General features: G+C 39.0%; 1 protein-coding gene across 4 annotated transcripts in view; it reads left to right on the top strand.

The window, feature by feature from the left end:
- The window catches only part of sema5a (sema domain, seven thrombospondin repeats (type 1 and type 1-like), transmembrane domain (TM) and short cytoplasmic domain, (semaphorin) 5A), a 428,747-nt gene that overhangs the window by 186,258 nt on the left and 216,322 nt on the right, over nt 1-26,167 (top strand). For all 4 annotated transcript variants that reach the window (XR_009809834.1, XR_009809833.1, XR_009809835.1 and 1 more), the window contains exon 4: nt 1,434-1,479. Coding sequence is in view for 1 of the 4 variants with exons in the window: in XM_061922050.1 (XP_061778034.1) it covers nt 1,434-1,479 (46 nt within the window). In the remaining 3 variants the exon portion in view is untranslated. The remainder of the gene's footprint in view (nt 1-1,433; nt 1,480-26,167) is intronic.

Here is a 26,167-nt window from a genome sequence, read left to right as displayed (position 1 = left end):
TAATAAAAGTATCAATCAATCAATGCAAAGTATGCAGCAGAAGTGTTACTACAAAAAGGTAGCAACACTATTAATTTGTTATTTAATTTAAAAAGTAATCTGTGAGAGAATGAAGAGTATTTAATGAATACAGTTTTGGTCAATTGACTTAGTTGTGATTTCCCTCTCTGCATGAAAGTTTAAAAGTAGCATATATTAATGCAGTATGAAGAACAATGTTTTAATGTAGACACATAGAATCATCATACTGCTGTGATTATATGCATCAAATGTTCATTCAAGGCTAAGGCAAAATATTGTAATATATATTGTATATCGCAATATGGCATAAAAATATTGCGATATTAATAAAAACCAATATCGCCCAGTCCTAATTACATGCACATGTGTCATGGCCAATTATGCAATTTGAACAACACAGTTAACCCCCCTCTAGCCCACCACCAGAAAAAGACATTAAGACCATCCTATCCGTCAGGACCGTTGAAAAAAAAAGATAGAGTTCAGTCTTCATTACCAACTCTGATGGTGCTGTCTGGTGTCCTAACTGTAAAAGGTGATGTGATTGGATGGATGGCGGCACGCCGCGTTAGACATGCCGCTGAGAATGGAAGGGAAGAAGGGGGGATGCAAATATCGATAGAGTAAAGACGGAGGCAGCAGTGAGACACAATGGCGCAGGTAACTTCTCTCCAAGAAGAGTTGTGTTAACTCTGATACGTGTGTGATAAGACTGTGATTAACGTGCAATAATAATGACAATGTCTCTTGATGATAGGAAAAGAAAGTCAAGAACTGTCAAGTATTGACGTTTTTGTTTTTTTCAACAAGAAAATGGAATCTTAACCTATTTTCCTGTTTCATGTCGTGTCTTTTGGAGGCGGGAAAACGTAAAATATATCGTAGGTAATTCAAAAGTCACCAAGAGAAAATGATAGCTGTACTCCAGGGTGTCCTTGCGGTTATGCAGCCCGCCTGATACATTGTTGGTCAATACTAAATTATTTCTCTGCAGGAGTATTTATAGGAATGCAATCGTTCTCGAAGAGGGGCGCGTGCGTGTCAATGAAATCATTTTGCGCCTTGCTCAAGTGAAGCGCTTAAGGCAAGGCGGCCGCAGAGATTCATTAAAGCAAAGTTGGAGTCAAAAGGAGATTTACTTTGGTCTGCTGCCTCTGTATCAAATACAAATCAACATGCCTAACATTTAACTCTACAAACCCGTTTAATGTTTCCCCATTCATGTTTAAAGACTGTTTACGCACTGAAATTTGCAAGTAGAGTTTAAAAGTAGTTCCTTTGAAATGTGTTGACATCCTTGAAATAGCTTTGCACGTTAGAACTTCCTGTTTACCTCCAGGAATAAGCAGTTCCCCATATTGAGATGTATTTATCTGGAACGACATGCTCATGTGCTACCGTCTCCCTTTCAGAAATCACCTCTTTCGGCTCAATCTGGAGGATTTGACACTGATCCAGGTGAGTGCAAACTTTTTCACTGCAGTCAAATGTCTGCTCCTGCGCGCTCTTTTATTGCGGATTCAGCATCCGAAGCGTCTCTTGCCTCTCGACAAACACTTTGCATGCAAAATGAAGTTTGCTGCCAGCCCACATAACTTAAATCTGTCACAGTTTTTTTTTCAAATGGCTTTGCATTTCACACGTCGCAGTGCCTTCCCATCTGCTGGAGTGACAGCTGGATGGGCTGTCAGTACTATTGGTTGACATGCAAGGGAGGGAATGAGTTGTCACTGATAATACCCACCATGTATAAATCCAATGTGGCACATATTCTACAGATAGACTTCGTGCTCTGGAATTTCTTTAATTTTGCGTTACTGTTTCCATTCAACTCTTTTGCTGAGAAAAGTCTGTTAGCTGCAGGGTTCCAGCTAAGACTAAAATATGACTGGTATGGTAGGGTTTATTTGTTTCAGACATGCCTTGATATATTACGTGATTACATTTCCACTTCCAAAGACATGCACCTGGGGATAGGTTGATTGGCAACACTAAATTGGCCCTAGTGTGTGAATGGGAGTGTGAATGTTGTCTGTCTATTTGTGTTGGCCCTGCGAAGAGGTGGCGACTTGTCCAGGGTGTACCCCGCCTTCCGCCCGATTGTAGCTGAGATAGGCGCCAGCGCCCCCCGCGACCCCGAAAGGGAATAAGCGCTAGAAAATGGATGGATGGATGGACTTCTGGTCATTTCCTAACCAAAACTCTACAACACAAATACAACGTTGAAACAACATAATTTTTGATGTTTATTTAATGTCTGGTTGATTTGATTACTGAATTTTGGTAATTTCCCAACAAACAATGTGGATCCAACTTTGGACATCAACGTGGTCTCAATTTTATATACCGTATTTTTTGGACTATAAATCGCAGTTTTTTTCATAGTTTGGCCGGGAGTGCGACTTATGTGTGAAATTATTAACACATTACCGTAAAATATAAATAAAATAGCTCATTCACGTAAGAGACTAGACGTATAAGATTTCATGGGATTTAGCAATTAGGAGTGACAGATTGTTTGGTAAAGATATAGCATGTTCTATATGTTATAGTTATTTGAATGACTCTTACCATAATATGTTATGTTAACATACCAGGCACCTTCTCAGTTGGTTATTTATGCTTCATATAACGTACACTTATTCAGCCTGTTGTTCACTATTCTTTATCGATTTTAAATTGCCTTTCAAATGTCTGTTCTTGGTGTTGGGTTTTATCAAATAAATTTCCCCCAAAAATGCAACTTTTACTCTAGTGCGACTTATACATGTTTTTTTCCTTCTTTATTATGAATTTTCGGCAGGTGCGACTTATACTGCGGCGCGACTTATACTTCGAAAAATTACGTGATGTATATTTACATAATATCGTATTCTCCTGACCATAAGGCGCACCGGATTGTAAAATGCACTGCCGATAAATGGTCTATTTTTAATCTGTTTTCATATATAGATTATAGGGTGCATTAAAGGAGTCATTTTATTTTATTTTTTTTATAAATTGAAAACACTTCCTTGTGGTTTACATCAGTGGTCCCCAACCACCGGGCTGCAGCCCGGTACCAATCGGGCCACGGCCCGGTACCGGGCAGAAGAATTGTTTATTAATTTTTATTTAAAAAACTAATATATATATATATATATATATATATATATATATATATATATATATATATATATATATTTATTTATTAAAACCAACATAAAAAACACAATATACACTTACAATTAGTGCACCAAGCACAAAAACCTCCCTTTTTCATGACAAAAATGTCCCTTTTTCATGACAAATAAAAAGAAAAAAAAAAAAAAAAAAAGGAAACCCCCCCCACTCCCCCACCCGGGCCGCGGGACAAATTATTAAGCGTGTAATGAGGGTTTGTCGGTCAAAATATTACATAAATCATGTTTTACAGATCATCTTTAAGCTGCTTTCTGACAGTCGCTTCCAGATGTGTCGTTTTGTGGGTGGTGTAGCGTGCAAGGACGAGAGTGGAAGAAGTGTCAAAAGATGGAACTAACTGTTTTAATGACATTCAGAATTTGCTTAAATCAATAAAAGAGCAGCATCTCCTCATCCGGAAACAACAACACCGGAAATGCGTCTTGTGAAAAACCATCAGACCGGAAGTCTAATAACTAAAGTTCCTTGGGTGAATAATGTAAACTCACTAAACCGGTATGTTTTAGCATTTTCATGGTGAGTTTACCGAAGGATATAAGTAAGAAATTTACACAACATTATATAAGAAATGTCACATAACAAGAAGATTGAGAAAAAGAAGAAGATTATTGACTACATCATTGGCTCGGACGCGTGCAATTTTTCAGGATTTATGCAGATCCCAAATACACATCAGCAGGTACCAAAAGGTAAGAAAAGTTGCTCTTGCATAATATTGCGAAACAAGACGCCAAATAATATGTCTTACCTTATACACACACCATATTAATACTCAGATGATTAATTGCACCGAAAATCCTTCAAGCGGTGCGGCATCATAGCTTACCAAAGTCATACTAAAACATTTTGATGAGTGTTGTGTGTAATGTTCTATATTTTAATGGAACATTTAAAATGTTGGTGTTGTTTACTTGAGACCCATCATAGTGCAGTCTACACATGTCTCTTATGTTTGACTGCCATCTACTGGTCACACTTATCATTACACCATGTTCCAAATAAGATAGCTTCAAAGTGGGTATGCTCAACCAAAATTATTCCTCACATTAGGCGCACCAGGTTCTAAGGCGCACTGTCGAGTTTTGAGCGAAAACATTCGTAGTGCGGAAAAAACGGTATTTTGCAACGTTGTTTCAAAGTCAGTTTTAAAGGAAATGTTTGTGTAATCAACGTTGTAGCAAAGTCATGCACCTGCTGGGTATATATAAAATAAAACAAAAAATCACATCTTCACATCCGTTATCCACAGCAAGAAAACGGCGATGTAAAGTCGTATTGCTCTGGGTAGAAAGGATCTGCAGTAACACTCCTTCTTGTATTGTAGATGTTAACAGCTGAAGGAGCTACTCAGAGCCTCCAAATAGGGTGAGAGGGATTGAACAATATTGATGTGAAGTGAAGTGAATTATATTTATATAGCGCTTTTCTCTATTGACTCAAAGTGCTTTACATAGTGAAAGCCAATATCTAAGTTACATTTAAAGCAGTGTGGGTGGCACTGGGAGCCGGTGGGTAAAGTGTCTTGCCCAAGGACACAACGGCAGTGACTAGGATGGCGGAAGCGGGAATCGAACCTGCAACCCTCAAGTTGCTGGCACGGCCACTCTACCAACCGAGCTATGCCGCCCCAACAACATCCATGCTGTCAGTGCTGTCTAGCTGGCAGCCGAGGATGCAATAAGTTGTATTATAATTGAGGCTAGAGGTCTGGTAATAACAGAATTTGTTAGTTTATGGCAGTCACATGCGTTCAGGTGTAAAAACAAGACGAAAAAAACATAAAATAAATATGTCCATCAAACTGTGTTATACAAACCCTGTTTCCATATGATTTGGGAAATTGTGTTAGATGTAAATATAAACGGAATACAATGATTTGCAAATAATTTTCAACCCATATTCAGTTGAATATGCTACAAAGACAATTAATTAGATTTCAAACTGATAAACATTTTTTTTTTTTTTTGCAAATAATCATTAACTTTAGAATTTGATGCCAGCAGCATGTGACAAAGAAGTTGGGAAAGGTGGCAATAAATAGTGATAAAGTTGAGGAATGCTTATGAAACACTTATTTGGAATATCCCACCGGTGTGCAGGCTAATTGGGAACAGTTGGGTGCCATGGTTGGGTATAAAAACAGCTTCCATGAAATGCTAAGTAAATCACAAACAAGGATGGGGCGAAGGTCACCACTTTGTAAGCAAAGTGTTGAACAGTTTTAGAAGCAACCTTTTTCAAGAGCTATTGCAAGGAATTTAGGTATTTTACCATCTAGGGTCCATAAAATCATCAAAAAGTTCAGAGAATCTGGAGAAATCATTGCACGTCAGCGAGGATATTATGGACCGTTGATACCTCAGGCGGTACTGCATCAAAAACAGACATTAGTGTGTAAAGGATATCACCACGTGGGCTCAGGAACACATTTTAAAAAAACACTGTCAGTAACTACAGTTGGTTAATACAGCTGTAAGTGCAAGTTAAAACTCTACTATGCAAAGTCAAACCTATTTATCAACAACACCAAGGGACGCCGCCGGTTTGGCTGGGCCCGAGCTCATCTAAGATGGACTGATGCAAAGTGGAAAAGTGTTCTGTGGTCTGATGAGTCCACATTTCAAAATATACTTGGAAACTGTGGACGTGGTGTCCTTTGGAACAAAGAGGAAAATAACCATTCCGATTGTTATAGGCACAAAGTTCAAAAGCCAGCATCTGTGATGGTATGGAGGTGTATTAGTGCCCAAGGCATGGGTGTAACTTACACATCTGTGAAGGCACCATTAATGCGGAATGGTCCATACAGGTTTTGGAGCAACATATGTTGTCATCCAAGCAACATTATCATGGACGCCCCTGCTTACTTCAGCAAGAATTTTTGAATAAGAAAATCTCATTTCAGTAGGCCTTTAACTTGAACTTTAACTTTTATATGCCTCAAACACATCAAACCCATTTTAAGTACTATATAGGTACTCACAAATTAAAGCCAACCCTTTTTAGTGAGACGAGCCATCTCTTAATAAAAGAGTTGGAATTCCTATCACTTCTCGTTTAATACGCAATTCATTCCATTTATGATGATACAGTCTTTCATTATGTTAGTCCCTGTTATGCTGGTTTTTACAGGCATGAAATCCAATTCAAAGCCCACACAGATAGAGGAACATAAGAGTGAGCGGGCTCTGCAGTCGCAGTCGGCGGCTTAGTGTCTTGCCAAAGGGTGCCTGGCAGTGTTCAGGAACAAAACTGGCATCTCTCCAGCAACCAGTAGCTATTCCCCTGCAGGTGGCTGTTTTTTTTTTTTTATAGGCGCATATCCTCTATGGCCCCCTGCAGAGCTAAAGCTTTGAGGTCGTGCAGAGTTAGCACACAAACATTGACACATCCGCGTTTATTTGTTGATGGTATCAGCAAGATGTCTTTGATGGGTAGACAGGCCCTGATGTTTGCCATTTGTACCTCGGGAGAGATGGAGGAAGAGTGGAAAACAAGGCAACAGCGGAATGAGAATGGCCGGATGGAACAAAGACAAAGGAGCGAGAGCCATGTTGACACAAAGCTGCTTGGAAAGAAAATGAGAAAAAATGATGAAGTGACATCAGAGGCCAAGTTTGTGTGAGGGAAGGAGGGATGTGCACTTCTTTTTTAAGGCTTCCCTCATCATCTATCCTTCTTTAATCCTTCCAGCTCAGCGGGATTCGTCCAGAAGATTTTCGCCAATCCCATCAATCAATGCACCATTTCCCGACATGTTCACCTGGTCAAATTAAAGTAGAAGATCTCCTCAAACTTTTGCCCACCCTCTGATCCCACCCTACCTACCGGCTTTTGTATTTTGTTTGGTTAAAGCTTGAAACTGCCTAATCTACTCTTTAAAATGACCCTCACTCTCATCCCTGCTTTGCATTTGACTGGAGCAGATCTTCCAAGTCGGGTAGAAGGCTGAGCACTGAATTTTAAGGAGCGCGGATGCTCCTCTGCCATTCAACACCTCCTCAAGTATTAGCTTTCCTTCTGTGGTTTCTATTCCGCCTCAAAACTGGAATAAATGCATTGAAATGTGTTTTTGTGTGGATGCTAGACACTGAATATTTTCCCCGCTTCACTATTGTTTTCATGCAGAGCTCATTGATCATAAGCAAATGATGGCCGTGCACAAGTTAAAGTTTAATTTAAAGGCCTACTGAAATGAGATTTTCTTATTTAAACGGGGATAGCAGGTCCATTCTATGTGTCATACTTGATCATTTCGCGATATTGCCATATTTTTGCTGAAAGGATTTAGTAGAAAAACATCCACAATAAAGTTCGCAACTTTCGGTGCTAAGAGAAAAGCCCTGCTTCTACCGAAAGTCGCAGATGATGACGTCGCAAGTGTGGGGGCTCCTCACATATTCACATTGTTTCTAATGGGAGCTTCCAACAAAAACAGTTATTCGGACAATGACAATTTCTCCATTAATTTGAGCGAAGATGAAAGATCCATGTTTGAGGATATTGATAGCGACGGACTAGAAAAAAAAAAAAAATAAATAAAAAATGAGTTAAAAAAAAAAACACGATTGCATTGGGACGGATTCCAATGTTTTTAAACACATTTACTAGGATAATTCTGGGAAATCCCCGATCTTTCTATTGTGTTGCTAGTGTTTTAGTGAGTTAAATAGTACCTGATAGTCGGAAGGGTGTCTCCACGGGTGTCTTGACGCCAGTGTCTCAGGGGAGTCGACGGCAGCTATGGACGGCACAAGCTCAGCTTTTCTCCAGTAAGAACTGACTTTTTAACCACATTTTTCTCACCGAAACCCGCTGGTTGACAGTCGGTTGGGATCCATGTTGGCTTGACCGCGCTCTGATCCATAGGAAAGTTTCAGCTCCGGGAATTTTAAACAAGGAATCACCGCGTGTTTGTGTGGCTAAAGGCTGAAGCTTCCCAACTCCATCTTTCTACTGTGACTTCTCCAATATTTATTGAACAAATTGCAAAAGATTCAGCAACACAGATGTCCAAAATACTGTGTAATTATGCGGTTAAAGCAGACGAGTTTTAGCTGTGTGTGTGTGTGCGTAGCACTCCTACTTCCTAAAAACATGTGACGTCTTGCATACACGTCATCATTACACGACGTTTTCAAGACGAAACTCCCGGGAAATTTTAAATTGCAATTTAGTAAACTAAAAAGGCCGTATTGGCATGTGTTGCAATGTTAATATTTCATCACTGATATATAAACTATCAGACTGCGTGGTGGGTAGTAGTGGGTTTCAGTAGGTCTTTAAAGTACCACTGAAAGTCACACATACTCTAGTGGTGAAATTAATGTCTGCATTTGACGCCCCTCACCTCTTGAGAGGTGAGGGGAGCAATGAGCAGAGGAGGTGGCCGCGCTCGGGAATCATTTTGGTGATTTTGTTTTATAAATTTCAACCCTTGATACTGAGTGCCAAGCAAGGAGATAATGTGGCCCATTTTTATAGTCTTTGGTATGACTCGGCCGGGGTTTGAACTCACAACCTTCCAGTCTTAGGGCGGACACTCTAACCACAAGGCCTCGGAGCAGGTTCCGCAAATTGATAGTTGAGAGTGCTAGCCAATGGACTGGACGCCTGTGCTGCCAGCTCATTGTCCAGTGAGATTCTTAAGGCATCAGAGCAAGATTTTCCTATGTACTTAGTCACGGCTGGCCTCTGTTATACTTCCCGAGCTAAACCCCATCCGGGTCATGACACCAAAGTGACAGTTTTGAGTCTACCTGCTCAGTCTAGCCAAGGGCCTGAAAAAGTGGGCACAAATTAAAGTTAAGTGCTGGGCATTAAGCCCATTATCCTGCACAGCTCTTAAAGTGTTGGGAAGTGAGGTTTACTCAACATGCACTAGTTGGCATTCGTTGAATGTATATTATCGCTCGGGAATCGTTTTGGTGATTTATTTCTAAATTCCAATCCTTGATGTTGAGTGCCAAGCCGGGAGGTAATTGGTCCCATTTTTATAGTCTTTGGTATGACTCGACCGGGGATTGAACTCACGACCTACCGATACAAATACCCTAATTGGCCACAGCAGTAGGTACACATTCAAATCATGCTATTACAGTTGCAATAGCCAATCAGATCACACGTTGTTGTCAGTCATACTGCAAATATGGTGCCTATTATACTACAGATGTAACATAATTGTAGTCTTACGTTAAAAGGTTTTAAAAGCAGAATGTGAAAATTGATTATGCTTATAGTGGTGTGTATTTTATTTACCCGTACACACACGCACACACACACGCACACACACACACACAAACACACACACACACTTATTAATACATTTAAGAAACAAACGTGAAAATAAAAAATTGTGTTATAATGGCCAATTAAAATCAAAATGGTTGCACATTAAAGCTTTTTCTTAGTCTTTCCAATTGAAATATGATGGGGAAAGTTGCTAAATATATATAAATCTATGGTTTTAATGCCATACATATATATATATATATATATATATATATATATATATATATATATATATATATATATATATATATATATATATATATATACAACAACTCATCGTGTTTGGAGGAGGAAGAATACTGAGTTGCATCCCAAGAACACCATACCTACTGAGAAGCATGGGGGTGGAAACATCATGCTTTGGAGCTGTTTTTCTGCTAAGGGGACAGGACGATTGATCCGTGTTAAGGAAAGAATGAAAGGGGCCATGTATCGTGAGATTTTGAGCCAAAACCTCCTTCCATCAGTGAAATCTTTGAATGGTTGACCAAATACTTATTTTCCACCATAATTTACAATTAAATTATTTAAAATTCCTACAATGTGAATTCCTGAATTTTTTTTCCCCATTCTGTCTCTCACAGTTGAAGTGTACCTAGGATCAATCAATCTATCAATGTTTACTTATATAGCCCTAAATCACTAGTGTCTCAAAGGGCTGCACAAACCACCACGACATCCTCGGTAGGCCCACATAAGGCAAGGATGAAAATTACAAACCTCTGTCATCATTTTAAGTGGGAGAACTTGCACAATCGGTGGCTGATTAAATACTTTTTTGCCCCACTGTGTGTGTGTATATATATATATATATATATATATATATATATATATATATATATATATATATATATATATATATATATATATGTATATATATACATATATATATATATATATATATATATATATATATATATATATATATATATATATATATATATATTGAATGTGAGTGTGTATGTGTGTACGTATTAGGGTTGTACGGTATACCGGTATTAATATAGTACCGTGATACTAATGTATCATATTCGGTACTGTACCGCCTCTAAAGAGTACCGGTCCCCCACCCGTCGTATCATGCAGACGAGCATGTTCCGCAGTGCACAATCACGGAATACTTACAAGCAGACACAGTGTGTAGACAGAAAAGGGAGAACGGTCAAATCTTGGCTTAATGACTAAAGATAAAGGTGAAGTTATAACACTGAAACGCCCTTGGGAAGAGGTGCTTTAAGACGTGGCTAGCTAGCTAGCGGCTATTATCCATCTGCAGTGATGTAACCACTTCAAAGCACTAATCCTTGTCTCCATGACGACAAGTAAAATAAATGTTTTCAAATCTCATCCCTGTAGGACGTGTGGTACCACAGATCAATTACGTTGTTGAGATAAATCAAGATTTCATTACGTCCAATTATTAATTATTATGATGATCATCTTGACTTTAAGCACACTGCCCACATGGGAATGAAGTGCTTACTTAGTCAACAGCCATACATGTCATGTCACACTAAGTAAGGGTGGCTTTATGAACAACGGCAACACTGTCATAAACATGTGTCATAGAGTGAAACCACACCAAACAGCAATGACAAAAACATTTTGGGAGACTATTTGCACCGCTACACAACATAAACACTACAGAACAAATTCCCAGACTTCCCTGCAGCACCAACTCTTCCGGGATGTTACAATGTAAACAAAGGCCATTAGCGGATCTACACCTAACATCCACTGTAATGATAGCAAATACAATAATGTATCTAGTCGATACTACTATGATTACATCGATATTGTTTAGCATCACAAAATTGTTTTCTTTTTTTTAAATGTATATTGGTTTAAATTGTATATAGGTATATTGGTTTTAAATGTATATTGGTTTAATGTGTATATAGGTATATTGGTTTTAAATGTATATTGGTTTAAAGTGTATATAGGTATATTGGTTTTAAAGGTATATTGGTTTAAAGTGGGGCTTCACGGTGGCAGAGGGGTTAGTGCGTCTGCCTCACAATACGAAGGTCCTGCAGTCCTGGGTTCAAATCCTGGCTAGGGATCTTTCTGTGTGGAGTTTGCATGTTCTCCCCGTGAATGCGTGGGTTCCCTCCGGGTACTCCGGCTTCCTCCCACTTCCAGAGACATGCACCTGGGGATAGGTTGATTGGCAACACTAAATTAGTCCTAGTGTGTGAATGTGAGTGTGACTGTTGTCTGTCTATCTGTGTTGGCCCTGTGATGAGGTGGCGACTTGTCTAGGGTGTACCCCGCCTTCCGCCCGACTGTAGCTGAGATAGGCGCCAGCGCCCCCCACGACCCCAAAAGGGAATAAGCGGTAGAAAATGGATGGATGGATGGATGGTTTAAAGTGTATATAGGTATATTGGTTTTAAATGTAAATTGGTTTCGCCCGGTTCTCGCCCGGAAAAGGGTGGAGTGCCAACTCCGGGTTGGGGAGGAGATCTTGCCCCAAGTGGAGGAGTTCAAGTACCTTGGAGTCTTGTTCACGAGTGGGGGAAGAGTGGATCGTGGAAACTCAGGAAATATGTCCCTGGACACATGAAGACTTGGAATATGACCAATGTATGATCCTGTAACGACTTGGTATCGGATTGATACCCACATTTGTGGTATCATCCAAAGTATTCAACAACAGAAGAATAAGTGATTATTACATTTTAACAGAAGTGTAGATAGAACATGTTGAAACAGAAATTAACCAGTTATTAACATTTAATGAACAAGTAGATTAATAATTCATTTTCTACCACTTCTACTTCATCCTACATCAGCAAACTAATTGGGAGTCTGTTTGGTTGTTTACTTACGACTAAAAGACAAGTTGTCTTGTATGTTCACTATTTTATTTAAAGAAAAACTTTCAATAAGAAACATACATTAAATGTACCCTAAGATGTTTTGTTAAAATAAAGCCAATAATGACATTTTTTGTGGTCCCCTTTATTTACAAAAGTACAGAAAATTACCGGAATACATTTTATACCAAAATATTGGTATCAGGATATATATATATATATATATATATATATATATATATATATATATATATATATATATATATATATATATATATATATATATATATATATATATATATATATATATATATATATATATATATATATATGTAGCTAGGTGCAACTAATAAAATGTCCAGTAATGTCCAGGGCTGTGGTTTCCTCCTCAGTTGCATGAGGTTTCTGGCTGTTGGGTGTGTAAAATTAGCTTAAAGACCTACTGAAACCCACTACTACCCACCACGCAGTCTGATAGTTTATATATCAATGATGAAATATTAACATTGCAACACATGCCAATACGGCCGTTTTAGTTTACTAAATTACAATTTAAAATTTCCCGGGAGTTTCATCTTCGAAACGTTGTGTAATGATGACGTGTATGTAAGACGTCACGGGTTTTTAGGAAGTATGAGTGCTGCACACACACACAGCTAAAAGTCGTCTGCTTTAATCGCATAATTATACAGTTTTTTGGACATCTGTGTTGCTGAATCTTTTGCAATTTGTTCAATTAATATTGGAGAAGTCACAGTATAAAGATGGAGTTGGAAAGCTTTAGCCTTTAGCCACACAAACCCACGGTGATTCCTTGTTTAAAATTCCTGGAGGTGAAACTTTCATATGGATCAGAGCGCGGTCAAGCGAACATGAATCAAGAGGGAATGTCAACCAGCAGGTTTCGGTGAGAAAATTGTGGTTAAAAAGTCAGTTCTTACCGGAGAAAGGCTGAGCTTGTGCCGTCCATAGCTGCCTTCGACTCCCCTGAGACCCGTGGAGACACCGTTCCGACTATCAGGTACTGTTAATCTCACTGAAACACTAGCAACACAATAGAGAGATAAGGGATTTCTCAGAATGACCCTACTAAATGTGTCTAAAAACATCGGGATCTGTCCCAATGCAATCGTGTTTTTTTCCGTTTTTTTTACTTTTTTTTTATTTGCATTTTTTTTCTAGTCCGTCGCTTTCAATATCCTCAAACACAAATCTTTCATCCTCGCTCAAATTAATGGGGAAATTGTCGTTTTCTCGGTCCGAAAAACTGTTTTTGTTTGAGGCTCCCATTAAAATCAATATGAATATGTGAGGAGCCATCAACATGTGACGTCATCGTCTGCGACTTCCGGTAGAGGCAAGGCTTTTCTCTTAGCACCAAAAGTTGCAAACTTTATCGTGGATGTTCTCTACTAAATCCTTTCAGCAAAAATATGGCAATATTGCGAAATGATCAAGTATGACACATAGAATGGACCTGCTATCCCCGTTTAAATAAGAAAATCTCATTTCAGTAGACCTTTAACTGACTTACACTATGGTTGTCTTTGTGATTTCACCCTATAGTTGTCGTCATACATTAACATGGTTTGTCAGCACAAACTGCCTTGTGTTAAAATTGAAGGATAAAGCTTTTGGTGTCCAATGGGTATAGTACATGTATGACACTTTTATGACAACATTTTTTACATCAACATTGGATTTATCCTTTCTGACTTGTGGGGATGAAAGTTGGGGTATTAGTATTGTCATACTTTGTAGTATTTTCAGTAGGGCTTGACACCTACCAGTTTTACTCGCCCTCTTGCCTTTATTGAGGTCAGACACAAAGATGGGTTTTGCAACTGTAATCTCACCGGTAAGAATCCGAACGTCATGCTTGGAGGTAATAACATTGAAAAGAACATAAAAAATGAGAAACCTTGTGGGGATTTTTAAACTTTCATTGAAAGTCCCACAGTTTGGATGTGGTCCTCAAAGAAGAAGCTCTCATAGAAGAAGAGGTACAAAGGTTTGACAATCACTGGGACATCTTAAAAAGGGTTGACGTATAAACTTACAAGTGTCCACTTAAATAGAGTACTTGAGATTACGAAAAGGGTTGAAGTGGGAAAAGTAAAACCTTGGACCGAGAGTCAGTCAAGTCCTCCTTTTGGCCTTGGTGATTGGAGTTGACATCTGCTGCTTTACATCTTTTTATTCCCACAGCCTGAAGTGGCTTTTCTCTTGCTGTCAACTCCCACCCTCGCTTATCGGCAAAACATTGTCAAGAGCAAACAGAACGTACTTCTTCTCCTTGGCCCACTTTAACATGGTCATGTGGGAAGACCAGATATTTAACTGGGATTTGGTCAATTTAGAGAACAGACATTTGGCAGTGTTTACTATACCTTCATACACACCTGGTCTGCCAGAGACTGAGAAGACGTAGCAGGATGAGAGATCAGTGTTGCCAATTTTAGTGACGTTGTTGCTATATTTAACAAGGTTTCCGAACAACTGTTTTGTATAGTAAGTGTGCTTTGATAAATGTATTCACCATTTTTGTGCGAAGAATTTGGTTCGATACTTAGGCCTACAGAATTCCACAAAAACACAAAGATCTGTCTTTAAATATACAATATGTTAATCAGAATGTTCAGAATGTCAAAATCAAAAAGTATGTTTTCCCTCTGTGAACCACAGCTCTCCCGTGCTGGCAGCACTTATACAAAACCAGACCCTGACACTACCACTACCTTTCTTGAGTATTGGACATGCTTATCAGTGCTAGCTGCTTATAGCTGTTTGCGTAGCTTACATGCGCACTAGTCAGAACATTAGGAACACCTGCAAGGACTAGTCAAATCCAACGCAAGCTTGTTTGAAGATAACGCAAAGATCATGTGTATTGGTACTTTGATTTTTTTGTAAGGCCAAGGTACTTCTTTTGAAAACAACCCTATTTATTTTTTTAATTGCTCTTTATTGCATTTTGTCTGCAGTAAATACAGAATTAATCACAGTAATGGCAAATAAAAGTTTTGTTATTCTTTAGGTGTACCTTAAACATTTTATTTTCAAGTTTGTAATATTATCAACATGGGACTGGACAATTTGGTATTTATTTCATGCAATTTTTTTTATTAAACATTTTGCTTTTTAAAATTGCTCAAAACAAAATGGGCACAAACTCTCTTTTATAGACATACATGCACGCCCGCACAAGGAAAAAAAAAGTATATACCGTATTTTTCGGATTATAAGTCACAGTTTTTTTTTCATAGTTTGGCCGGGGTGTGACATATACTCAGGAGCGACTTAAGTGTGAAATTATTAACACATTACCGTAAAATATTAAATAATATTATTTATCTCATTCGCGGAAGAGATGAAGAAAATGTCGCACACACGTCAACCAATAAGAATTTGGCGGGGGAGGGTCATGGCAGAAGTGCATTGTGGGTCATGGAATGCTAACTGCTATATGCTAATGCCGTAGCTATTAAAATGGATCATTTCATTGTTGGCGGTAACTTATAAAAACTGAGAAGGGCTGAACAAAAATGGCACCGAAAAGGAAATCATGTACTGCAGATTACAAACTTGACGTAGTGAAATATGCAGCAGAAAACGACAAGAGGAAGCGGTGCATACCTTTGGAGTTGGCAGAGTTGTTTAGAAGCGACATCAAGGAAGAAGATGTCATCGGTTTTATCAATTAGGAGTGACAGACTGTTTGGTAGACGTATAGCATGTTCTATATGTTATAGTTATTTGAATAACTCTTACCATAATATGTTACGTTAACATACCAGGCACCTTCTCCGTTGGTTATTTATGCGTCATATAACGTACACTTATTATGCATTTTCGGCCGGTGCGATGTATACTCCGGAGCGACTTATAATCCGAAAAATGCGGTATACGTTTGTATGATTACTTTTATTATTATTTATTAGTGCTACTAACATTTTTTTTTAATAAGATTAATCAGACTTTTGATTGATCACAGGTTATTTATTCATTGCATGATTTTTAACATAACTTACAAAAAGGGCCCAATATTCGGAACACAAATACCATTTTACTGTCATACTATATCATACTGCAACATATCTCAAATGTTTTACTTTAATGAACATCAAATTAATTTGCTCAAAAATTGATAACATTTGTATTTTAAAGTGAAATTTACCCATAAATTCCACACCTTTTTACTCATCTTTGCACTGACGTATGCCTTGACCTAATCAACGTATAACCCACACCACCTTTCAAGTTATCAGCAGAAATTAATGTAAAGAAGCACACACAGTTAAAATGAATTACATGATTAATTTCCACATAAACATGAATAACGTCATAATCTTTTGTGATTAATCACATTAGTTCTCAAGACCTTTTTAACACCTTTGCATGTCAGCATACTTTACCAGGTGACCCGAACCAGCATTCTTCCAAATGCCACTTGGTTCCATAATATCGTAATCACAATTGCACACTTAGTGCCTGATCAACTCAGATCCAATCACCTGAGCAAAACAATGTTAAGTTAAAGTTAAAGTACCAATGATTGTCACACACACACTAGGTGTGGTGAAATTTGTCCTCTGCATTTGACCCATCCCCTTGTTTACCCCCTGGGAGGGTAGGGGAGCAGTGGACAGCAGCGGTGCCACCCCCTGTAATCATTTGTGGTGATTAAAACCCCAATTCCAACCCTTGATACTGAGTGCCAACCAGGGAGGTAATGGGTGACATTTGTATAGTCTTTGGTATGACTCGGCCGGGGTTTGAACTCCCAACCTACCCATCTGAGGGCGGACACTGTGTGAAAACTATTAGATGGTGTTTACTATTAGTGGGCGTGGTGCATGGTATCTACTAAGACTGCGTTTGCAATTGATAACTGGTGCATTATTTAAATGAAGTTTTTGCATGTACTATGCAGCTGTGGCCATGAAGACACTCTCTATTGCACATTCATGTAATTATTCTCCTACCTGTGGTGTGTTGCTGCGTTTTGAAACATGCAGCAGACAAATAAAATGTAGCACTTGTTATGATGAGCATTTTAGAAACAGTGTATCTACAATGTAACACACTTTTTTATGGCACTGAAGGTGCGCTCATGGAAGATGCTAGCATGTTGCAATCGCAAGAAAATGCATATTGCCAGTGTGGAGAGGGGCGTGTTCCACGCGTACCCTGCGGGCGGGGTGTGTGCAGGGGCCGGCCATGAAGCAGCCAACAGGTGAGTGGATACCTCAGCTGGAACGAGTGATGTAATCACCTGTTCCCTTTATTAGCAGCGCTGGAGACCATGAAATAGAGAGAGGCATGAGGACGCAGGACAGACGCACAGAAACGAACAAGAGACAGCTGAAAAGCTGGACAGACGTACAATTGTGTAAAGTAAAAGATGTACTAAAGACTGTGTCAAACCTGAGAAGCTGGACGGACGGACAATTGTGTAAAGTAAAAGATGTATTAAATACTGTGTCAAACCTGTGTCATACTGTGGTCAGAATAAGCCGGGCGAGACGCAGGAAACTTCCACAGCCAGTTTTTGTTTTTTTTCATATCGGAGATACGTTAAGAATATATCTTCTTTATGCAAAAACAAACACAATTAAAATCATGTCAGCAGACACCAAAACCCATCAATTGATTTTTTTTAATCACTCTGTTAAGTCATCCAACAGCTATAAAAGTTGAAAATGATATTGCTGAATAGACAAATATTTTTTTTGATGACAGTCCACTGTTGACACACACGTAGGACCGAGGATTCTGTTCATCGTCTGTCTTTTCAGCATGATCTCCTTTCTCACATTATGTGTCACAGTCAGTTTGCACATACTTTTTGCACATACTTTTCAGACATGCTAAATAAAGACACAAAATAGTGCCCACAGTGCAGTTGCAGCCTTGATAGATCACATTGCACATTGCGATTTTTCTGCTTTTCTCGCTCATCTTTCTTCACTTTCCCCTGATATTGTACTGCTGGGGGATTTTAATTTTTACATGGACAGCACTAATAATACAATCCCGAGTCATTCTTCATACTGTCTACAAATCTTTTCCTGCCAGGTGATTCTAGTCTTTTCACTCTCATGATCTCTTTAGATTTCACTGCAGCCTTTGATACACTTTCACACATTTTCCTCCTCAATGGACTTAGAAACTTAGACGTTGACCTAGACTTACTTTATTGTCATTCATATTTGAACTTTGCAGTACAGAGAAGAACAAAACTTTGTTGCATTAGCTTGTGGTAGTGCAGGATAAAAGAGCAATAAAGTGCAGAGTGTTTGCATTTACAAAAGAAGGTGCAGATATAAATTGATAGATTACTGTACAGATGAATATATTGCACCTTTGCATATGCATCCACATTTACAGATGTATGTTATATTTACGGATGTATGTTACATATATTAGACTGCACAGTATCGGCATCACAAACACACCCCTTCACCGGTTTAGATCATATCTCTCTGACCGCACACAGTTTGTTAAACTCTGTTCATCCAAATCCCCTCCATCTTTTCTGGTGTGCCCCAGGGCTGTGTTTTGGGTCCCCTGCTTTTCATCATCGACATTCTAACTCTTGACAATATTTCCCATGAATTTCAAATACATTTTCACTCACTTATGCAGATGACACCCAGCCCTACTTCTCTAAGAAACACACTGCTTCACCTCCTCCTCCCTCCCATACAGACGGCCTCACTGAACTCAGGCGGTGGTTCTCATCAAATTTCCTCCAACTCAACAGTAATAAAACCAAAGTCTTACCTTTAGGTACCAAATCCATTTGAGCCAAAAACAACAGCTTGTGCAAAACTCTCTGTAATTCTTTTCTCACCCTCCTCCCAAGTTAAGAGTCTGGGTGTCATCCTCGACAGCACACTTTCTTTTAAAGCCCACATAAGCAACATGACCCAGTCTGCTTACTTTCAACTACGCAATATTAATCACTTTCGCCCATCCTTTCCCCTCATACTGCTGCCATGCTGGTTCATAGCCTTGTCACCTCTCGCCTGGACGACTGCAACTCTCTCCTGTCTGGGCTCCCTCACAAGTCAAACTTCAGCATCTCCAGAACTCTGCTGCCCGGCTAATCACCAGAACCCCTTCAATCCAACACATCACCCCAGTTCTGCAGCAACTCCAATGGCTGCCCGTTATACGCCGTCTCAATTTAAAATAATTCTCCTCACTTTCAAAGCTATCCATAAACTTGCTCCGTCATATCTTTCTTACCTGCTCCATGTCGCCACACCCTCACGTTCATTAAGATCCTCATCATCCGTCCATCTCACTGTCCCGTACATAGACTGTCCACCATGGGGACCCGAGCCTTCAGCCGCTCAGCCCCTCATCAATAGAACTCCCTTCCACCAGACCTTTGCAATATACACTCAATTTTTCTCTTTAAATCAAGACTCAAAACACACCTATTCCTGACTGCTTATCCACTGTAAATTATATCTATCTATCTTTGTTGTTGTTGTTTTTGAATTTATTGTTTTGTTTTTATACTGTGTCCCTAAGTCAGTGTTTTTCAACCATTGTGCCGTGGCCCACTAGTGTGCCGTGAGATACAGTCTGGTGTAACGTGGGAGATTATGTAATTTGGGTAAAAGATATTTTTTTTGAAAACCAGTAATTATAATCGGCAAATGATGTGCCGTTGTTGAGTGTCTGTACTCTCTCGACCTCAGCAGAGTAACCATGTCATACTCTTCCATATCAGTAGGTGGCAGCAGGTAGCTAATTGCATTGTAGATGTCGGGAACATGGTTTGTGGCGATCGCAATATGCAGATGACAGCGGGATGCAGGGTGCAGGTAAAAATATATATAACGCTTAAGGCATTGAAGCTTAGGGATGGCTATGCAAAACTAAACTAAAACTGAACTGGCTGCAAAGGAAACAAAAACAGAATGCTGGACGACAGCAAAGACTTACAGCATATCGAGCAGACGGCGTCCACAAAGTACATCCGTACATGACAAAACAACAACAAAATAGGAGCGAGAACTAAAACACTACACACAGGAAAACTCACAGCATGATGTGACAGGTGGTGACAGTACACCTACTTTGAGCCAAGACCTATAGTGATGGCGGTTGGTTATGGTTTGAATTTATATCCAGCAATTGCGAGAACGACTTTTTATTGTCAATATCGGCTGCTGAGTTTCATTTTTTCAAGGTTTTCTGTTGGTGATGTGCCTTGAGATTTTAACAATAAAAAAAATGTGCCTTGGCTCAGAAAAGGTTGAAAAATACTGCCTTAAGTGACAAGAAAGACGCCTTATAAGTAAAATATATTATAATATAAGCATCATACACCCTATGGAAACACCTTAATCCGATCATGTTTCTCTTCTGTCTCTGTTGTCAGTTTTAATGACATGACATGCAGTCAGACAGCTGCCAGCAAGGAGCGTGACCCCATGGACCTCTTCCTTCCATAATCCATTATCACATGTCCGTCCTGTCCTTGTTTTCTATTTATCGCCCCTTTCTGTGCCCACTGTCTGGCTTGCTGCCTGCACGGCGCCCACGCCTCGCTAACAATCGCACCTTTGGTATGAAGGCTGACAAGAGGCTCCAGCACAATGATAAATCTTCTCTGACGACTCCTCATGCAGTGTAGTAACACTTGAGTGACACAAACAATTTCTGTGTACGTGCTTGCGGGCATTGACACTTGGACTGTACTGTACTGTATGTTTAGGATGGTTAAGTAACAGGATAAAGTTCATATTCATCAATAAATGCCTATAATTTAAATTATTAATCAATTGTACATCAGCGTATATGCCTTAACTCTGAGATTTAAATTCAATCCGTATTGGAAAAAAAAAAATCTGCAAACATCCATCCATCCATTTCCTACGGCTTGTCCCTTTCTGGGTCGCGGGAGGGGGGCTGCTACCTATCTCAGCTCCATTCGGGCGGAAGGCGGGGTAAACCCTGGACAAGTGGACCCCTCAAAAAACATATTGACCTAAATATAAGACAAAAAAGTGCATGTACTGTATATGAATTATGATTAAACCTAATACATTGGTACCTCGTGATATGCTCTATCTTTTGACTAATTGTTATGCTTTAGGTTGCAAGCAAAAATATGGGTTGTGATTGTCCCAGCCGGTCGCATAGCAAACGTCACAGTTAACCACGTAGGAACCGACCAAAACCTCCGGTCTAATTCGTTAGCACTGGCTAGACGAAACTTTGTTTTCCCAACCATCTGAGCAAAAATCATGAGTTTGAAATACAGTGCTGAGAACAATGAACGGATGGTAGTCACTGAATTAATGAGATAAATCATCCACAAAATGCCGCGCGTAGCCAAATTGGCAAAGCAATTTGAGCGTAGCATTGCTAGTGTGAACCATATTGAGGCAAAATGAGTCGATAATACCAGCCAATTATGTTAAAATAATATCGAAACAGCAGACATTTGTCCATGAAAATATGAAGAAGCTGCTGATGGTGTGTTTGACTGAGATGCAGTTGAAGGTTATACCGTAGAAGTTGCCTTTCTAAGGGAAATACTATGCATTGTTATTACATCACTTAATGAAACTACTGTAGTTTTTTGTGCATTCAGTTGTTGTTTTTATTACAATATTTTGTACAAGAATGTTTTAATTCATTTTTAGAACATGCCAATTCTTTTCAATCGGCGACAGTGTTTTGCAATATAATCCAAGCTGTGTCACAGAACCAATTAAACTAAACCAAACAAGTATAAACTCTGTTTCCATATGAGTTGGGAAATTGTGTTGGATGTAAATATAAACGGAATACAATGATTTGCAAATCATTTTCAACCCATATTCAATTGAATGCACTACAAAGACAACATATTTGATGTTCAAACTCACGAACTGTATTTTTTTTTTGCAAATAATAATTAACTTAAAATTTCAAGGTTGCAACACGTGCCAAAGTAGTTGGGAAAGGGCATGTTCACCACTGTGTTACATCACCTTTTCTTTTAACAACACTCAATAAACGTTTGGGAACTGAGGAAATTAATTGTTGAAGCTTTGAAAGTGGATTTATTTCCCATTCTTGTTTTATGTAGAGCTTTAGTCGTTCAATAGTCCGGGGTCTCTGCTGTCGTATTTTACGCTTCATAACGCGCCACACATTTTCCATGGGAGACAGGTCTGGACTGCAGGCGGGCCAGGAAAGTACCCGCATTTTTTTTTACAAAGCCAGGCTGTTGTAACACTTGTCTTGCTGAAATGAGCAGGGGCGTCCATGATAATGTTGCTTGGATGACAACATATGTTGCTCCAAAACCTGTACGGACCTTTCAGCATTAATGGTGCCTTCACAGATGTGTAAATTACCCATGCCTTGGGCACTAATGTACCCCCATACCATCACAGATGCTGGCTTTTGAACTTTGGGCCTATAACAATCCGAATGGTTATTTTCCTCTTTGTTCTGGAGGACACCACGTCCTCTGTTTCGAAATATAATTTGAAATGTGGACTCGTCAAACCGCAGAACACTTTTCCACTTTGCATCAGTCCATCTTAGGTGAGCTCGGGCCCAGCTAAGCCGGCGGCATTTCAGGATATTGTTGATAAATGGGTTTGGCTTTGCATAGTAGAGTTTTAACTTGCACTTACAGATGTAGCGACCAACTGTAGTTACTGATAGTGGTTTTATGAAGTGTTCCTGAGCCCATGTGGTGATATCCTTTACACGCTGATGTCGCTTTTTGATGCAGTACCGCCTGAGGGAACAAAAGTCCGTAATATCATCACTTACGTGCAGTGATTTCTCCAGATTCTCTGAACTTTTTGATGATTTTACGGACCATAGATGATAAAATCCCTAAATTCCTTGCAATAGCTCGTTGAAAAATGTTGCTTCTAAAAGTGTTCGACAATTTGCTTACAAAGTGGTGACCCTCACCCCATCTTTGTTTGTGAATTACTTAGCATTTCATGGAAGCTGCTTTTATACCCAATCATGGCTCCCACCTGTTCCCAATTAGCCTGCACACCTGTGGGATGTTCCATATAAGTGTTTGATGAGCATTCCTCAACTTTATCAGTATTTATTGCCACCTTTCCCAACTTCTTTGCTACGTGTTGCTGGCATCAAACTCTAAAGTTAATGATTATTTGAAAAAAAAAATGTTTATCAGTTTGAAATCTAATTAATTGTCTTTGTAGCATATTCAACTGAATATGGGTTGAAAAGAATTTGCAAATAATTGTATTCCATTCACGGTGGAAGAGGGGTTAGTGTGTCTGCCTCACAATACGAAGTTCCTGCAGTCCTGGGTTCAAATCCAGGCTCGGGATCTTTCTGTGTGGAGTTTGCATTTTCTCCCCGTGAATGCGTGGGTTCCCTCCGGGTACTCCGGCTTCCTCCCACCTCCAAAGACATGCACCTGGGGATAGGTTGATTGGCAACACTAAATGGTCCCTAGTGTGTGAATGTGAGTGTGAACGTTGTCTGTCTATCTGTGTTGGCCCTGCGATGAGGTGGCGACTTGTCCAGGGTGTACCCCGCCTTCCGCCCGATTGTAGCTGAGATAGGCGCCGGCGCCCCCCGCGACCCCAAAAGGGAATAAGCGGTAGAAAATGGATGGATGGATGTATTCCATTTATATTTACATCCAACACAATTTTCCAACTCATATGCAAATACTGTGTATATACAGTACATAGGATGGTATTTTTTCCCTTCGCCCGCCAGGTCATCTTTGCATTCGGGTGTTGGAGATGTATTCATGCAAACCAAAACGACTTCTCACCAAGCGAGTCAGAGCATTTCTTTCTGTCATCCACATACTCTACAAGTGACCTGGAGATTTAAAAAAAAGTATCTCAATAAGTTGGGCAAGTGAGCAAATATAGAAGAAGCAGGATTATCAAACAGCTGTCAAGTAGCTAAGAAATCATTTTAATCGCGATCTGCCTTTTATGTCATTTATATTGACACCTTAAAAGTCAAGAGATTTTATGTGATTGCTCTAATGCTGTACAGTATTTATCGTCTATTGTGAGCGAACTGGGGTGCTTAATATCACTCAGCGATCAATAAAGACTTTCTATTCTATTTTATTTTATTCTATATCATTTTCAAAAATGAGTGTTGGAAAATACTTGTATTTTGTCATATATTTAGGTCGATATGGTTATCTTAACTGGCGCCAATATTCATCCTAATATAATATAGTTCATCACATTTTGTCATTTTTTTAGGCCTCTTTTTCTTTGTACTGTAATATTTGGGATAATTTTATAACATAATTGTTTCCATGCAGACAGCTTCATTAGAGTGGCACAGCAGCTGAACAATAGCAGGTTAATGAGCTTTTAATGCTTGCTTAATGATGGCAGAGCTATGAGATAAAAGGGCTAGCTGGCTTGTAGCACATTCCTCTCTGAGAGGGCTCCCGTCTTAAAAACATAATGACAGCATGAGGTAGAGTAAAAATGGACTTTTGATGATGAATCACTGCATAATGATAAAAGCCACTGCTTTTGTTTTTCAAAGTCGACAGGCCAATTCCGCTGGGACTTGGCTGCTCGCGGTTCACGTATGTGTCAGCTTGCACGGCCACAAAACAGCCAGTTTAGGAGCGAAATGGGAATTAATTCGCTCACAGCGAGAAGAGACACCTCAGCTCGCATTAATACGTAATACCCGCTTTAAATACCACCATACCACCCTCGGCTTTCTCCTTACTTTAAGATCAGTCCTTATAAGGACGATATGCGTGTCATAAAAAACAAGGCAAGTATATTTAATATTTTGGCCACTGTAACATTACACAAGGTTTGAACGGTAACACTGTTTGAATATTTAGTTAAGGTATTCTTTGACGTAGCACTAGCTGGAGCCCAAATTTTGAGAATCACTGACTTAGCCATTACTATATTTTTTTTAACTGTGATTTTAGTTTATTTAAAGATACAACAGCATTGTTATAAGTTATACTATACTAGTGTTGTCCCGATACCAATATTTTGCTACCGGTACCAAAATGTATTTCGATACTTTTCGGTACTTTTCGATACTTTTCTAAATAAAGGGGACCACAAAAACTTGCATAATGGGCTTTATTTTAACAAAAAAACTTACGGCGCATTAAACATATGTTTCTTATTGTCCCTGATTGAAATAGTGAACACACAAGACAACTTTTCTTTTAGTAGTAAGTAAGCAAACAAAGGCTCCTAATTCAGCTGCTGACATATGCAGTAACATATTGTGTCATTTATACTCCTATTATTTTCTCATAATTATTAAGGACAAGTGGTAAAAAAATCATTATTAATCTATTGTTCATTTACTATTAATATCTGCTTACTTTCTATTTCAAAATATTCTAGCTACACTTCTGTTAAAATGTAATAATCACTTATTCTTCTGTTGTTTGATACTTTATATTAGTTTTGGATAATACCTTACATTTAGGTATCAATCCGATACCAAGTATTGGTCATATTCAAAGTCCTCATGTGTCCAGGGACATATTTCCTGAGTTTATAAACATAATATGAATTTTAAAGAAACAAAAAAACGTTTTGTGATGCTAAAAAATATTGATGTCGTCATCGACTAGATATGCTCCTGTTGTCATGATCAATGATCTGGATCATGTTTAGTTTCGTTATTTTCTGTTATTTTGGACTCCTTTTGTTGTTTGTGCAGCTTGTGAGTTAGTTTCGTCACCATGGTAACGTATTAATTTCACCTGCTGCGGGTTCCAGACGCACACCTGTTTTTGTTAATTACTTTCTTATTTAAGCCTGCCTTCTCCCGTCAGTCGGTCTTGGTCCTTTTGTATGCGGTAAGCAACTATC

Source organism: Nerophis ophidion, linkage group LG15 (assembly GCF_033978795.1).
Source record: "Nerophis ophidion isolate RoL-2023_Sa linkage group LG15, RoL_Noph_v1.0, whole genome shotgun sequence".
NCBI classification, from domain to species: Eukaryota; Metazoa; Chordata; class Actinopteri; order Syngnathiformes; family Syngnathidae; genus Nerophis; species Nerophis ophidion.
Note: the sequence above shows the minus strand (reverse complement) of the source record. Positions and strands in the feature narration are given on the sequence as shown.